Raw genomic sequence first — 10,265 nt, forward strand, 5'->3', positions numbered from 1 at the left:
AGTGCTTGTGCCATCAGCCCAAGCTGAGCTCCAGGCTGGTTTGGCTTTGTGGCAAACCAATTTCAAGTTAGCTCATGTCTGCCTTAATTGAATGTCAGTGCAGGCAAGGACAGCAGTGCAGACACTGTGCTGGGATAGTATGTAAGTGAGACCAAGGTGGCAAAACACCCTTTACCACCACTGTCTTGTCCTCCTGCCTGAGCACCCAAGCTGTAGTCTTTTTCATCATGTAATGTCCAACCACAAACACTGACAAGGAAAACCATGATGAAGATGCTTGTCATTGTGCAGGGCAAGGGAGATCTCTGTCTCCCACCAGAGTGTTAAAACAACAGGTGGTTATCCCAGCTCTCACAGTTGCTGGAAGAAGGTTACTGGACAGGCAAGCTTCTGCTGACCAGCCTCACAATGAGCATTTCCAGACTGACTGACAGACAGTCAAAGCTGATGCATGGCGGATTGCTCCCTGGGCTGCCTGTGTCTCACTGCTGGCTCCAGAAAGAGCCTACATTCCCAGCTCAGAGGCCTCCCTTCTTCCATGGCGGCCGTGTTTCAGCCTCTTGACTGGCAGTAGATCCTGCTTGTGAGCAGCACTGATGTCTCCCTCTGCTCCTTCCTAGGGTGGAGTTCCAGAACAAGTTCTACGTGGGAGCGGGGTACAAATTTTCTCCATTCTCCTTCAAGCACATCATCAATGGCACCACAGACGAGTGAAGCCACTGCATTGTTGCTTAGCTTCTGAGACCAGGCTCTGTTGTCTTGTAGCCACTCACCCACAGAGCAGGGTAGATGGGGTGAAAGAGAATGGGATGTGACCCTTGAAAGAAGAGCAGCTGCAGATGAAAATGTAGGAGCTACATTCCAATATATTGCTGTATCAGCTGAGAGCTGAACTGTATTGGCTGGACTGGCCGGACCCTTGGCTTGATGTCTCCACTGATGTCTTTGCCAAGTACCTGGTCCTCAGCATTTGAAAGAGTCAGCTGCCTGCTGCTTTGTTGGAAAGCAGAGATGCAGCTTTTGAATGAAAGCAATTACTAATAATCAATTCATATGTGTTTTGCCTTATTTACTGCCTTGTGTTTGTGGTGTATTTCTTTTCAAGGAAAATATGTTTTGGCTGTTGTTTCAAGCTGTGGTTGATCATATGACATGATTAAGACCCTTACAAGATTGCAGGCCTTCATTTAGCATACAGTGCAAACCAGATCAAAGACATTGTATTGCAGGCTTGCAATTTTCTACATGCTTTACTAGAATAACCCCCTTTTTATCTGATTTTCTCCAGGGCTTGGCAGCACTGGATTATAGGAGTTCGCTCACATCATCACTTACCAAAAGTGTTAGTTTAGAGCTGTGTAAACAAAAGAGTGCACCAGTCTGCACATTGGCAGCCATTTTACTCTGTTGGCTGATTTTTCCCTGGGGACTTAAGACAACTCCCCCTGTGCTGTATTTTTCAAGATGGGTTGTTAAAGCAGATTGTGTAGAAATGCTAATATCTAATAAACAGAAAGAGGAGCAGAATCAAAACAGTTGACATGAATTTAAAGCATGAATGTACTGTGATCTTCCTAAATATTCATGAATTACTAGTTTTTCCAACTGAATAGTGTTAATCAGACTGTGGTTTTTTAACCATTAAGTATGTAAAGAAAACAGAGCACATCAATGGATTTGGAGTGGACAGTGCTCCCTTCTGTGGGGTGTGACCAAACAAGCCCTTATTTTCAAACCTCACACCCTTGATATCCAGCTCCACCAAAAAAACAACCTGGGAGTGTTCCCAGCAGGACACACAGTGTAATAGTCACAACAGGTCATGTTTCTGCATTAGTCAGACTTGAGAGTTACCTCCAGCTACAGTGGTAGGGGAGAAAATATAGCCCTAGGGAAAGCAGGTGTTCCAATTTTTCCCTTGTGGTCTCAAGATGCCATATTGACATTGGGCACTGGTTGCCAACAGAGCCACAAGACTTTTTCAGCAACAGCCTGGGTTAGGAGCAGCAGCTGGAGCTGAGAAGAGGTGGGCACAGAAGTACATCCATGACCCTAGCATGGTCTCATGTCACCAGTCCTTTGGGCATGGGTAACCTACAATACAGACAAAAGCCACATGGATATGACTGCAGATGGTGTCAGTTGCTCAGTGTATGCTCTTCACCTTTGTTTCTTCCTTCCAGCCTGTTTTGTTTATTCCTGTTCAGGAGAAAAGCAGCCTTGCAGCATGAAATGCCAAAGTAGTCTGATGCATTAGCAAACACAGAGAAAATCATTTGCTTTATGAAACAGTGGATGAATTTTCTGTGCAATCACATTGTGCCCTTCCATGTGATTGCAATGTAACTGAGAAGGTGATTACCAGAAACAGAATATCTGTTCCTTTTAAAGCTTCTTGGTGTTTTGCTTTTTGTTTGAGGTTTATGTTTTAAGCAAGAAAAACAAGTTATCCTGGGATCACTGCAGGTGACAAGATGGTCTGTTGTTTACTGTTCCGAACACCAATTCAAACACTGGGCTTAATTCCACTCTTATTCAGCTCTCTCTCTTTCTGTATGCAACTGAATAACACAGGAGAGCCTGTGTCTCACTTGAGCATTTGTGATAGGTGGATGGCACTTCCCCACTCCACAAGTAGACCAAGCCCACATATAATCAGGGAGCATTCAGATGAAATATGGCTGAGAGGCAGGGTTGCACTGATACACTTTGAGGAGAGCCCTGGCTTTCATCTGTGTTGTTTTTAAGAATTCTTTAAAAACCTAGAAATGTTCTAGTGAGTGACTTGTTTTTCCAAGGTTTTCCTGCAGAAGATAAGGGGAATTTTGGAGCAGGACAGAGCAGTGGCTGCCTATTTCCCTGTACAGCTGCTAAGGTGAATGGGACCATGTTTTTCAGCTGCTTCTGTGAGTGTATCCATCGTGTGTGGTCAGATCCAGCAGACACCACTGTTGTGGACTAGTGGGTCTTATTGGTACCACAGCCCAGCAACTTTATCGGAACTTTCCCCGTTGATGGAGAAGGTCTGACCCGACCCAAGCCAGGCCTCAGCATGCCTTGCTATGGCAAACTCAGGGTTGGTGCCCAGGGTGGTGTTGGTGCTTCTGGACCCAAAGCTCATCCCACTGCTAGGAAGTTGTTTGTTTCTGAGAACTGGTGACATGATTTACATGATTTTGTAGGAAACAAACATTGAAAAAACTTCAGTGAATGCCCATGTACGAAGGAAAAGAGATAACAAAGTCAAGCAAACTGTTTTCAGTCACCCACACTCATTCTTTCCTGAGTTTTTTATTCCTTCTCAAGAGAACTTTTGCCATGTGTATCTAGGCCCTTCTGCCAGGACAATTTTGTGATCTGGAGGATGAAGAAAGCCTGATATTGAGTTCTTGTCCAGTCTCTTAGGTCCTCTGGGCTGGTGATGATGAACTGGCTTTTGGACTGAGCTTTCATAAACTCTAGGAGTCAATGGGTTCTTGGAGTCCAGCCTGTGGCTCCTGCAGCAAACAACACTTTTCTCAGTGTTTACCCATATGATGGCTTTCCATCATGTCTTCGGCCAGTATGGAGACCTTTCTTCTTGCTCTCATTCTTTTGTTTCTTCTGGACCTTTCATGCATGTAGACATTTCCATTTGTGTTTGCTCTGACCAGCCTTTGCCTTTCCATGACAAATAATTAAAATATGAGATTGTTGAAAATATGCAATAGCCATAGTATCACTTTGTGCAATCCAAAACATCTAGGCCTGAAAGCAGACCTTCACAGCTTAGAATTTCACTGGTATTTTGGTCATTTTTCTCCCTCCTGTGCCGGGAAGCTGGAATACTGAAACATCTGTGCCCTGATGTGATTGTGCACACTATCTCAGAATTTGCAATGAAAACAAAATGGTACAGAACTGGCAGCCTGGATCATGCATCTCATTCAGCAGATGCCAAGAACATCTGAATATTAGATATTATTAAGAAGGTGTAAAATAAGACTGTGAAACAGCATATGTTGGCTGGTAGCAAATATCTTCCAGATGCTTGGAAGCATAAGATTAAGTGTAGGAGTTACATACTTTGGTGAAACTACTGCCAGCTCAGTGTACATATTTCAAAACAGAAGGATTTTGGGAACCCTCATAAGAGACAAAGACAAAAACAACCCACTATCTCTGCTGGCTTATACCAATGGAAACATTGAGTGGTAAAGGTAGACACATAACATTCCTAGTTAAGGGCACACAGCTGTCATAGCACTGAAAGTTGCTGCACAACACTCATGTGGCAGCTCAAGCCATGAATGCTCCCTGTATTTTGCTACTTGGTCCAAAAACGTAGAAGGATGAAGCAGATGAACTGACCTTAGTTTTTGCATGGTGCTGGTGGCTTCATGTGGCATCTCAAGCCATGAATGCTCCCTGTATTTTGCTACTTGGTCCAAAAATTTAGAAGGATGAAGCAGATGAACTGACCTTAGTTTTTGCATGGTGCTGGTGGCTTCATCTGGCCTGAGGAGGGCTGGTGGCTGCAGTGTCCAGGCACTGCTGTCAGCTTTGCAGGAGATGGTAAAAGTGCCTTACATGGAAACTGATGTTGCAGGAGCTGCCTCTGAAACCCATCAGCTAAAATCTATCTGGTGTTGCAATAGGAATGTCTCCCCAGCATCCTCCCTCTGTCTCCTTGGGGTTGTCCTTACAAGAAGGGATGGGCAAATACAAACACCTGTGAAGGACCTGCAGCTGCCATGGGAAAAGCACAGGTCAGCACTTAGGCACCCTCCCTGCAGCACCTACTTCAGGGGGGTGGAGGCAGGCAAAGAGGGACCTGCCTGTTCCCAGCAAGGAGGAAACCTGACTCCCAGGAGCTGGATCCCAACCCCACAGCACTTCCAACACTGCAAAAGGTAAATAGTAGAAGCGAAGCAGTCATAAAAGAGGAAAGGTCTGCTCCTCCGTGCCTGGGACACTGAAGAGGTAAGAGAGCTTCACTAAATAAATAAATAAACATTTAATCAAGCCTTGTTAGTAGTGGAGGTATCTGAATCATTTGTATGATCAGATACCCCCAACTCTCACCTGTGAGGAGACTTCTCACAAGGAGGAGGTCTCTGACTTTACTGGCAAAGTTCCCAGCTGGCGTCACACGCAGTGTTGCAGGTTGTGTGCCTTTTGTGCCTTACAGCCGTCCAGTGTGGGCCCCAGCAGCAGTTTCACTGACCTCTTGGTTGTTCCCTTCAGATGGAGGATTGCTATTTTCCCTGCTAGCAGCAGCTTTGTCACTGCTGTTCTCTTGGCTTATGTTACTGGCATTTAGTAATTTCAGTGGAATATACAAGTAGTGGGAAATTTGTGACTCCCTGAAGATGTGATAGACACTAGCTGTTCCATCAAGGCAAAATGGGCTTGGGTGTGGGATGAGCAAATCTTGGGTTTGGTAGGAACTGCTAGGAGGTTTAGTGTGCCTGCAAAGATTTATGGTGTTATCTGACATGCTAGAGAATGTATCCCACTTGCTCACCTGCTGCTATTTGAGGGTAGTGTGGTTCTCCCATTGGGTACTATATATCATTCTGATACCTCTGAAGGTGTCTGGCTACTGTGGGGTGTTGTAGCCTGAGCCTGAGCACCTGACCCTCATTGGTAGTTCTGCATAGCAGCACCATGGACTGGGGTTCCCTCCTCTTTTCTGGAAGAGTTGTGGTACTTCCCAGAAGAGGGGCACATGGCCCAGGGTGGGTAAGTGTCTGTGAAATGTTTCAGCACTCCTCAGCAAAAATTAACAGAATATCCCAGCACCAGGATGGCTGGGCAAAGGCCCAGGGCATGATCCTTGTCCTGCCAGTACCCTGGGCTGTGCCTAGCACAGGCTTTTGGAGGACTGTGGCTGTTTAACTGGACACAGTATGATGTGGCCACTTAGGGAGAATATATTTGCAGGTCCCTTACCATAAAGGAACAGAAAAGGAGAAGAACAGGTGCCCAGATTTTGTAATTGCAACCCCGGCACATAATTCTTGTGGGCTCTTCCAAGTACTTTCTGTTGACCTGGTTCCACTTTGAAATGGTCCCTAGCTGTTGGCCATCATGGTCAGCTGGTGGCACTGTGTGCTGCTGACAGCTACTGCTGCCTCTGAGGACACTGTGAGATAGATGCAAGCAATACCCTACACATCCTCTTGCATGCTGGACTGTAATGATCTATAACAGCAAGGTCAGCGTATGCGACCCAACTGACTAATCTGCCATTAGCCCTTAATGACCTCCTTGTGACTGTACCAAGGTATAATGCTTTTAAGGTATTCAGCCTGTGAGTGCTGTAACTCCATGCTTTCTGTGTTCATGCTGCCCTCTGCCTCAGCTGGGGTTTTGTATCTTTCCTTAGATGCTCTTGGCCTTTAACTTCCTCCAGCTCTCCCCCTCCTGCAGCCTCCCCAGTCACTGCTGTTTGGCCAAACCCAGCAACCCAGAAGGGAGGTAATCAAAGAAGAGAGTGTCATCAAACTGAAAATGTGTTGAGCCCTCACACTGCACTCAGTGTCTGAGCATGCACTTGGCAGAGAAGCTTGTGGGTTAAAACAAGCAGTGTGCTTAATCCCCGCCCTGGGATTAAAATGAGCTTTTCTGATGAGGAAAAGCAACAGTGATGAGGCCAAGGGATCTAGCCCTGGAAACCAGGAACACTGGCAGAGGAAACCAGCTTCCCCCTGTTGCAATCCAGAACTCATGGTTGTGTTTCTTGATACCGAGAGGGTGGGGATTAGCGCAACAGGAGGTGATGGATAGGATCAGGTTTGCACCAGGAAGTTGTGTGCTGGCAAGATGCAGGCTGAGGAGGAGTTCCATGCAATTCCCAAGCAGTGGGGTTAGGGAGCTGGATGGGTTACCTGGCTCTGCCCCACTGGGGGCTCCCACCTGGCTGAGAAATTACAGAGTGCACCACCTTTACTGCCCACTCAACCCCAGCTCTGATGGGGGAGCCTCCAACAGAGGCAAACTGCTACTAGTTGTATAATGTCTTGGCTCTTGAAGGTGCAGTAGCTTTTAGGCTGGCTCTGAATTTCATTGACCTCTGGGCTGGGGAAGTCATCACATGCTCTCTTGTCTTAGCAGGCCTCCAGTCTTCCCTAACTCAGTCCCTGAACTTTCCATAAAAACAGCCAGTGTGATGATCTCTGTCAGTTCAACTAACTTGTGAAGTTTTTATGTGTTTTTCACCAAAACCCCAACGGGAAGAGATATCTCCCAGTAGCTGCAGGAAACAAATTGTTTGATCATATCTAAATGTTTCCTCTCTAGCACAAGAAACTTGCTAACGTTTTGCTCATATGACTTTATGACTGTGCAGAGGTTTCACAGTTAAATCCTACTCCTGTCTGACAGTGACTGTAGATCCCAGCAGGAGCTGAGATGGCCACTGCTCCAAAAGAGGTAGAAAATGCTATTGGCTTGGAGGAAATCCACACGGAGAGAAAAGAAGCAACAAAAGGTGGGTTTGTATTGGCAGGACTAGAAATCTGGGTCCTTGTTCTGCTGGGGTAGAGGAAGGGTCCTCAGTCCTGCTACCTAAATCCTCTGTACATGGAGTCACAAGTAGCAGCATCATACCACTCCTCTGCTATCACAGCTACCAGGCTGGTGACTGCTACCTGTGGCACTGGGAAGAACTGGCTGGCTTGGCTTTTCTCAGGCCTCTGCTTTGTGTAAACATTTTATTATATTGGTATTTTGAGGATTCATTTATTTTGGATATTTTTTAAAAAAATTATTCTATTTCAAAATTAAAGTGAAAAATGTTGAAAATCAATCAAAAGGGCCTACATTTGCCCAAAAAAGAATTTCTACTGAAACTCTGCAGTAAGTTCTGTTTCATTTCAGAGGTAGTGCTGATGGGCTTGAGATGAGTTAGTTGGAGATAAGTGGCCTGAGAGAAATTTTTTTACAACTCTAACTTTCCCTGAGTAAGAGCTTGAAAATATTCATATAGTGAAATCTTTCTGCCAAATCTGTTAAGAAAGCTGTCCCAGGCCTGATCTTGAGATATTTTGTTTGTCCCTTAAATGGGGCAGGAGAGGGGAAGTCAGGAATAAAGGCTTAGGAGATGAAACTGTACTCAGAGCTAACAACTGTGCTCATCTTGCAGAACTTGGGTTTGGAACAGTCCTTATCTCACAACACCAATGCTGGGAGCAGGCGTGTATCCCAGGAGTGCAAAGGAACTGAGCCTCACAGTAGTTTGGACAGGGGAAGGCAGTAGACCTTTGCCCAGATGCAGTCAAAGCCGTAGGTTTCTGAAGCAGCTGTGGTAACTCAGTCCCAGGCCATTCCTTCCTCCATTCCCACTGGCTGCTGTTTCAGCAACCACTTGCCATGTCTGGCCACCAGGATGCCCAGGAGCTGTTCAGTGGACACAAAACTGGTGGATATTTCCAGCCTTTTTTCTGGTGCAGTCCCACAGTAGCATGGAAAACATTGGCATTTCAAGAAGAGGAGGTACAATTTGACTGCTGATGGGTTTTGCCTCTATTTTCCATTGGTGTTCAGGGCAGAAGACATTTACAGTGGAAGAAGCTGTGGAAACCATTGGTTTTGGGAGGTTCCACATCATGCTTTTCCTCATCATGGGCAGCACTGGGGTAGGTACCTGCAGTCATCTGCACTGGCCTGAAAATATGTTCTTATTTTCCTTATTACTGTGCAGTAATAACCAGAAACACTGTGAGTACGTATTGCAGCCCATTTTTGCTTCACACATACAAGCAGGATTTCTACTATTGTATCTTTGGGCAAAGGAGATATTGGCCACATTGGTATCAGACCTGTCTCAAGGCAAAGCCGAGCAGGTTAGCCCAGAACGCTGTGACTTGGCTCTGCCCTGAAGCACTGTCAGGGCACACCTTCAGTAGTGCCTGAGGGTTAGGTTCAGCCTCACAATGGCATTTTTTATGTAATCCCCATGGTGCCCAAACCCTGAGCAATGTGGCACAGGAGGGCTGCTACCTTCTCACTCTTGGCTACCTGGAAATTTTCCTAACTTTCATGGTCTTGGGTTAATGGTATATCTGGTTTGAGAACTTGAGCAAAAGTCTGAGGCCAGGCTGGGGTAAAGATACAATGAAGGTATACACAAGAGGATCACTGCAGCTGAGATGTAAAAGTCTGTAGCTTTGTGTAAGTGATAAGTTCATTCCTAACTGAAGCCAACTGCTGGGGCAAACAGCCAATGGAGCTATAAAGCTTTTAATCAAAAACCGTGTTAAGAGTTCATCTTTATGTTAGATGCCTTGTTGTCTAAAATGCAGGGGAAAAAACTTTTTGAGACAACATTAATATAGGGAAAGTAAAGGGTAGTTCTTTAATAAATATTTTCAGGTGCATGGTGCATATAGGCACACCAGCCAGCAACCCCTCTGACAGATTTCGTTTATACAAAGTATATGGAGACATACGGTGTATGTAGGTGTAGATAGTACATAGATATAGGCAAGTGCTGCAGTACAGGAGTTATACAAATTTATAACACAACTTAATTACCATAACTAAAGATTACATCCATCCCAGGAACTGGCCACCCTTGGTGCCACTCCTAGAACCTCCCTCTAATCTACCCCTTGGCACACCTCCTTGGAATTGAGTTGGAGGTCTCAAGACCCCTTACTTCTCCACCTTCATCATCTTCATGTCACATTCCCTCATTGGAGCTTCTCCAAGGTCCCTGGGTCTTCTGTCTTGTTTTAACTAAAATGGTATCTTTTTATTCTAATCCTGGTACACGAGTCTCAAACAAGATGTTCTGGCTGTTATCTCACCCTTGAGACAGAAACTCAGAAATGTAGCACAGAGGTAGAAACTGCTAGTTGCTACATTAAATATGAGAAGCTGTATAGCTATATAAAAATAAGGCATTAGCCTGAATTCACAGCCAGGTACCTAAACAAGCAGCTTGGTTTCCAGAGATAGCTGAGGATCTTCCACTAGCACAGCAAGGTGAAAGTGCAGTCTCCCAAGGACTGACTGTTTCCAAACTGCCTAGATGCAGAGTGTACCTAAATAGCTGCTTCCTAGGTGCACCTTTTCCCCCACCTCTCCCTACTTCCAAGAGCTTACATCTTCCAGATCAGGCACAGGGCTCAGACTGTTATGGAGGCACCACGACTTCACAGGACTCTTTTGACATTGTGGGACTGCCAAGGCTGCAGGCTTGGTAGGACTGAGGGGTTTTCTCCCATGGGCTCCTTCTGATTTCCCTTCTTGCTAACATGCACACTTGTTCCCAAAGG

The 10,265-nt window shown here is 45.6% G+C and overlaps 1 protein-coding gene across 3 annotated transcripts in view; it reads left to right on the forward strand.

Annotated features, from left to right (window-relative positions):
* Positions 1–3,702, forward strand: part of ATP6V0A4 (ATPase H+ transporting V0 subunit a4) — a 32,034-nt gene extending 28,332 nt beyond the window's left edge. For all 3 annotated transcript variants that reach the window (XM_071551101.1, XM_071551103.1, XM_071551104.1), the window contains exon 21: positions 621–3,702. In XM_071551101.1, the coding sequence (XP_071407202.1) occupies positions 621–714 (94 nt within the window). In that variant the 3' untranslated portion in view covers positions 715–3,702. The remainder of the gene's footprint in view (positions 1–620) is intronic.
* Positions 3,703–10,265: the final 6,563 nt, after the last annotated feature.

This window comes from Pithys albifrons, chromosome 3 (assembly GCF_047495875.1).
Source record: "Pithys albifrons albifrons isolate INPA30051 chromosome 3, PitAlb_v1, whole genome shotgun sequence".
NCBI classification, from domain to species: Eukaryota; Metazoa; Chordata; class Aves; order Passeriformes; family Thamnophilidae; genus Pithys; species Pithys albifrons.